The sequence below is a fragment of the Myotis davidii genome, unplaced genomic scaffold, assembly GCF_000327345.1.
Source record: "Myotis davidii unplaced genomic scaffold, ASM32734v1 scaffold478, whole genome shotgun sequence".
Taxonomy (NCBI): Eukaryota; Metazoa; Chordata; class Mammalia; order Chiroptera; family Vespertilionidae; genus Myotis; species Myotis davidii.
In genome coordinates, this window is record NW_006289570.1 from 560,239 (window position 1) to 566,579 (window position 6,341).

A 6,341-nucleotide genomic window follows, 5' to 3' on the forward strand; every position below is an offset into this window, starting at 1 on the left:
ACTGTTGCTTCAAAGGCACGAAAGAAAGTCTTTTTTGCATCGAATTGTGACTGGCGATGAAAAGTGGGTTTATTTTGAGAATCCCAAACGCACAAAATCATGGGTTGATCCAGGTCAATGATCAACATCGACTACAAGGCAAAATCGCTTTGGAAAGAAGACACTGCTCTGCGTTTGGTGGGATCCGGAAGGTGTGGTGTATTATAAGCTTCTAAAACCAGGTGAAACCGTTAATACTGATCGCTACCGACAACAAATAATCAATTTGAACCATGCTTTCATCGTGAAATGACCAGAATGTGCCAGAAGACACAGCAAAGTAATTTTGCTTCATGATGCACCATCACACACTTCAAAACCAGTTAAAGATACATTAAAAGATCTTGCCTGGGAAGTATTAACCCACCTGCTGTATTCACCAGACCGGTTGAAAATGCAGATACCGATTAAAAATGCAGATTTTGTAATCAAAGAAAACAGGATAATTTCAAGGGAAACATCAAAAGTGCTTTATTCACAGTAATGTCCACCGCTAGCTACACATTTCCCCCATCTTTCAGGTAATTTGTGGAGACAATCCCAATAGGACTTTTCTTGTTTTGAGGCAGACCATTCAGAGACCCGATTTTCCACTTCTTCGTACGTTTTGAAGTGCTGCTCAGAAAGCGCGTGTACCATCGATCGGAACAAGTGGTCACCTGGAGGAGCAATACAACAAAATCGCATACATATCAAATCACATATATATCAACATATGTGTAACTCCATCTTGAAAAAAGTCCGCATAATTAATTGGTGCACCTAGTAAAAATGCATTTAAGTAATATATATCTACCTTCCAGAGTTAACATTGCTTAGCAATGCTTTGAACTTTTCTTTTTATAAATTTTTTATAAAGAAGTTTGGTTTTTTATTATAAATATGCATTCTCATCATAGAGAGGGCATTTAGAAAATACAAAAAAAAATTACTATTAAGAAAAAAACAGAAGTCCTACCAAAAAACATATGCCCTTTAATAATGCATATTTGATTTTTTTTTCTCTGTTCAATTTTTTGTTATTTTGTTTTTCATAGCTCCTCATTCTGGTTCTCCAAATGTGTTTCTTTTTTTTTTCTTTTTTGTCATTGCAGTGTTGACTACATCTTAAATGTCACTAGAGAAATAGATAATTTCTTCCCTGGCTTATTTGCATATCACAACATCCGAGTCTATGATGAAGAGACAACAGACCTTCTTGCCCACTGGAACGAGGCGTACCACTTTATAAACAAAGCAAAGTAAGTGGGCGGAGAAGCCAAAGAAACCGGTCTGAGGGAGAAACTGGCGGATGCTGGGTGGGCAGAAATTAATGACAGCCCAAGACATGGACATCTCCTGGCTTTAGGGAGCCTGGGTGTCTGGTGGCCCTCTGACTTCCGACCACAGGACCCCTCAGAGTTGCTGAGCTCCAGGTGGGGCCCCAATGAGCTGGTTCCCTCCCACCGAGCATTGGCTGTGACATTTGGCCCGTTGGTTCCAGTTAAGAATCCAGGACCCCATGAACACTCTTGGGAGGCTCGGCCCGCGGGAGTCGCTGAGCCAAAGGAGAGAGAAGGGAGGGCCACTTGTATGTGGACTTCGAGCACCTTTGGGACTGCTCCCTCAGAGAAATCTACTCAGGCGATGCCCTGAGCTAGGGCTGCCTTCCCCCCTGAGCTAGCGCGATTGTCCTGTCCCGGCTGAATGGGACAGACTGTGAGCCCGTCATGGTTTCACGCAACTCTGGTCCTCACCGTATTCTCCTGCGAAACAGCTCTGCCTTGTGCAGTCAGAACAGAGAGGACCCCTTGGAACCCCATCTTCTGCTCTGCACCCCTCCAGGTCAAAGCGACATAACCTGCTCTTCCCCACATGACTTCATAGTTTGCATTCCTGGGGTAGATAGGAGACCAGCAGTCAAAAAAGAAAAAGAAAAAGGCACTGAGATTCGGTGATGAATTTTAAGCCTGAAGTAGGAGAAATGAGCCTGCTCGACTGCCAAGCTGGCTCCTCCTAACGTAAACAGGCAGACAGGTGGGCTCGCCTCCTGGGCACACAGAGCTGACAGGTGCCGCCCTCTCCAGCCCGGCGCTCCCTCAATCCATGCGGAGGAGCGGAGGAGCGCTGTGTCTGGCCTTGTCCTATCTGTTCAGTCAGCCGCGCCCGGGCCAGCACTGCCTCCTCACAACCTCGGGCCCCACCCTCCCCTAGTTTGTCTCTGTCTCGGCCAAGTCCGTGGTGCTGCTAGCCTCGCCCTGGCTCCTTGACCTCCTGTCTCCAGAGGGCCTTGCGGCTTCCGGTTCTCTGACCCCATTCTTCTGTAGTAACCCTTCCCCGTCTCCATCTGCTCTAGCTGCTGTGATCTAGACCTCTCTCTTGCAGATCTCTCTTTCGCTGCCCACTTGCTTCCCACAAAAGGGTTTCTGGTCTCCGAGCCTATCCCCGCGATGTGGGAAGATACCCACCTTGTCCCTGAAGTCCGCCCAGATTTTGAGCTCTCCCTGCAAAACTTGCTGGGCAAGGAGAGGTTTATCTTGATTCCCCATTGTGTGCTAATTGATTTCGCAGGGAAGCGATTTCCTTTAGAGGGCGTGTGGACATGTGCTGCGTAAACATCGGGACTGGGAGCATTTGGGCAATGACCTAACGTCAGGGTTTAAAACTGTCCGTGGTGGAAAAAAAACAGAGAGAGCGAAGTTAAGCTTCTTTAAAACTCTCTCCCCCGCCAGGAGGAACCACTCCAAATGCCTGGTACATTGCAAAATGGGTGTCAGCCGCTCCGCCTCCACGGTCATCGCGTATGCGATGAAGGAATTCGGCTGGCCCCTGGAGAAAGCCTACAACTACGTGAAGCAGAAGCGCAGCATCACGCGCCCCAACGCCGGCTTCATGAGGCAGCTGTCTGAGTATGAAGGCATCTTGGACGCGAGGTGGGTGACTGTCTGCGAGGATTGGCAGAACTGAGCCGCCAACCGCCCGCAGCCAAAACCCTGACGCAGGGGAGGGGTGGAGGGGGCCGGTGTGAGAAAAACAGCTATTGTTTGGCGTTTGATGAGTGGTTTCCAGGAGGGATCTGTTCTGATGCTGTTGGCACGCACGGCTGTTTTGCGGCGGGAGGGAACGGTGCCTGACTCCTGCTCTAAGGCACCGCTTTGTGTGCGGCACGGGCATGTGGGTGCCGCGTTTCCTGAGCATCTGCTTTGGGCCGAGCGCTGTGCCAGGCTTCGCCGCAGGGCAGTGCCGAGGACTGCGGGGCAGGCGGGGTTCCCCCACTGATGAGCAGGGCAGCTCAGGGCAGGCTCGTCAGTCCATCCCCGCCCCCGGCTCTTCTCCTTCTGAGCAAAGAACCAGCGCCCACCTGGTCGGGTGGTTGTGGATGCACATGAGTACGGGCACCTTGTGGAGGCCCTGCTAGACCTGGCTGCAGTAGATGGGATGTCGTTTTTCTGCATTTCTAACCCCACCTGGGAAGTCTGCAGGGTACAGGTTACCCCCACTTACGGGAGGACGAGGGACTGACGGCTGGAGGTTGGCTTGCCCGCACCTCACAGCCAGGGACAGCAGAAGGGAGCACCTGCCCAGGTGTGTTGGCCTCCAAGGCAGGGAGGCCCCGAAGTTCTCCCGCCCGTACCGGGAGGGGTCCTCCAGCCACCCCGGGGGATCCCTGCTGTACCCCGGAACTCGGTGTCTCTGTCCCCCTCCTCCCTTTCTGTTCCGTCTGTAGGAGGCCTCCCTGGTTATTTCTGACTGGTGCTGTGAGGGAGCAGGCTACGTCTCGGCCTCTGACCACTTTGGGGAAGCAGGCTTGGACATGGTCCAGAGGACAGCTCCGGACATCTCCACTGTCTAGCAGAGGGTGGCTGAACAGATCCCCAGGCAGGGCGGAGGCTGAGGCGGAGAAGTGTGCACCGCTGAGCCCTTCGGCCCCTCACTCCACCAGTGCCCTTTCAGCCCATTCAGGGGTTTCCAGGCTGCGTTCACAGCTGCGTGGTGTTGACCTTGAATCGCAGCCCCATCTGAGGGCCCCCGGCCTCGCCCACAACATGCCCAGGGAGCAAGCAGTCATGAGTGATCCTGACACTCTCTCGCATTGACCGACAATAGCAGAACCTTCATTTACATTCAATTCTCTCATCTCAACCCTTACAACCCCATGATGTCTGCATTGCTCTCAGGTTCCTGGAGGTGACTTCTTTACCTTAACTTCACTATAAGCCTTTCTCTTTTTACCTTTATGTTTTGAAAATGTATCATAAAAACACCATAGTATTAGAAGACAGATTTTTAAAACAGACCTGTAATCTCTCTGACCTAAATGAATGAAGCAGAATTTTTGGACTGGGCAGGATGTCCCGGATTCTTTTTCCACCGGAGTCAAAAAGTATGAATCCACAGACAGGAGATGTTATAACAAAGGTGGAGATTTACTGAGGAACAAGTACAGACTCCCACTTGGGGAGGGGGAAGGGGTCCCACTGAGTTCCTTTTCCCTGCGGCTTATAAAGGCTGCAGGTCCTTGTGCCTTGATATCCCCTCTGATTGGTCACTATTCCCTTAGACGGTTTACTATAGTAACTCCTGAGCTCAAGGTCGAACCTCACATGGGACATGTGAGGTTCTCCCCCACTTCCGTCCTTATTGTTTTCCTGTTCCCTTTGGGCTTTCTTCTACTCCTTCTGGATGAAGGGCTTCCTTCCTTTATTTTGTAAATATAGACCTTTTGCTGTTCCCAGCTCCCTCATTCTATAGAAATGTACCGGTGCAGCTTTTCAGCTTCCCTATTCTATGGAAATACACCTGCTGCTGCTCTGTAGCCCTGTGCTACTTCCATGGTCCTCTTAATTTCTAAAATTTCCTAAAACCTGTCTTTTTCACCCTCAAAAAATCCTGTTTCACTATAAACAACATTTATAGTTTTCTGGAATCTCCCCAACTTTATTCACGTGCATTACGTACTCACATTGCTGTATTAGTATAACTATATACCGGTACGTATATAAATATTTATATTGACAGATGGAGAAACTGAGAGGTGGGACATGAAGTGGCATGACCCGATGAGATGGGACACTGGCTCCCGATAGCATTTCAGGTCTAGGTGCCCTTCACCCGTCTGCCATGTTGTTGTCACGTGACAGAGGGTCCTTTACGGTTTCTCGCGAGGGCCACGATGATTTTTGGGTCCTCGTCCTGCTTCTCTCGTCCTTTCATTTCTTGGGGACAGATGAACAGAGAGAGGCTTTACGCCAGCCTCGCTGGCTCCCCCTATCCCTACCCCTCTTCCCTGGGCCCTGGCCTCTGATGACCTTCCTCTGCCCTTCCTCCCCCAGCAAACAAAGGCACAACAAGCTCTGGCGCCAGCAGACCGAGAGCCGCCTCCAGCAGCCCGTGGGTGACCTCGCGGGGTCCGGGGACTTCTTGCCAGAGACCCTGGATGACGCTCGGGAAGCCCGGCTGTCCTGCTTGGACGATGCTGCCCAGCCTGGGTTCCCAGGAGGAGGAGGACCCTCTCTCTCCTGCTGTTTCCGGCGGCTCTCAGACCCCCTCCTGCGCTCCCCCAGCGACGAAACCGGCGGCCTGGTCCAGCTAGACGATCTGGAGAAGGACGCTCTGTTGGAGGAAGCAGCTCAGCCTCCAGCAGCGCCCACGCCAGCCAGACCTCCCCAGGAAGGCCCCGGGCCCTGTGAGAAGGAGGTGAAGAAGAAACCGGAGTTCGGGAGCCCGAAAGCCCACCGTGGCCCCTTGCCCGCCGTGGAGGAGATGGAGAGGGAGGAGGCTCCCGGAGCAGGGCGGTGGGGGAGGTCCCCAGCCCAGCTGGATAAGAGCCTGCTCAACCGGGAAAACCTAAATAATAACAATAGCAAGAGGAGCTGTCCGGATGACTTTGAGGTAGGTGTGGGCCAGCGTGTGGGGCAGCAAACCCCCCCCATCACTTCTGTCCTGCCCCCCTCCCAGCCCCCTCCCAGCCCCCTCAGCTGCTTTGTTCCGCCACCTTGGCAGTTCTTACCCCCAGGGACCCCTGGGTTTGTCTCAGAGCGAGCGGTCCCTATTCCTGCAGTGAGACCACCATCCCTCCAGGGCCCCCCAACCCGCCCACGCCCTCCTGGTATGTCCTGATCTTTGGCTGTGTCACGCTCTCACGTTCTTGTCCCCTTCCAGCACGATGCTCTATTCGGGATCCTCAACAAAGTGAAGCCTTCCTACAAGTCCTGTGCTGACTGCATGTACCCCACGGCCAGCAGGGCTCCCGAGGCCTTCGGGGAGCGGCGCGAGACCCCCGGGGCCCCCGCCATCTGCACCCAGCCAACCTTCCTGCCCCA

At 52.6% G+C, this 6,341-nt stretch overlaps 1 protein-coding gene across 1 annotated transcript in view; it reads left to right on the plus strand.

The window, feature by feature from the left end:
- SSH1 (slingshot protein phosphatase 1) overlaps positions 1–6,341 on the plus strand; it is a 29,488-nt gene that overhangs the window by 17,381 nt on the left and 5,766 nt on the right. The window contains exons 12-15 of the mRNA XM_015562821.1: positions 1,134–1,280; positions 2,751–2,951; positions 5,352–5,910; positions 6,181–6,335. Of these exons, the coding sequence (XP_015418307.1) occupies positions 1,134–1,280; positions 2,751–2,951; positions 5,352–5,910; positions 6,181–6,335 (1,062 nt within the window). The remainder of the gene's footprint in view (positions 1–1,133; positions 1,281–2,750; positions 2,952–5,351; positions 5,911–6,180; positions 6,336–6,341) is intronic.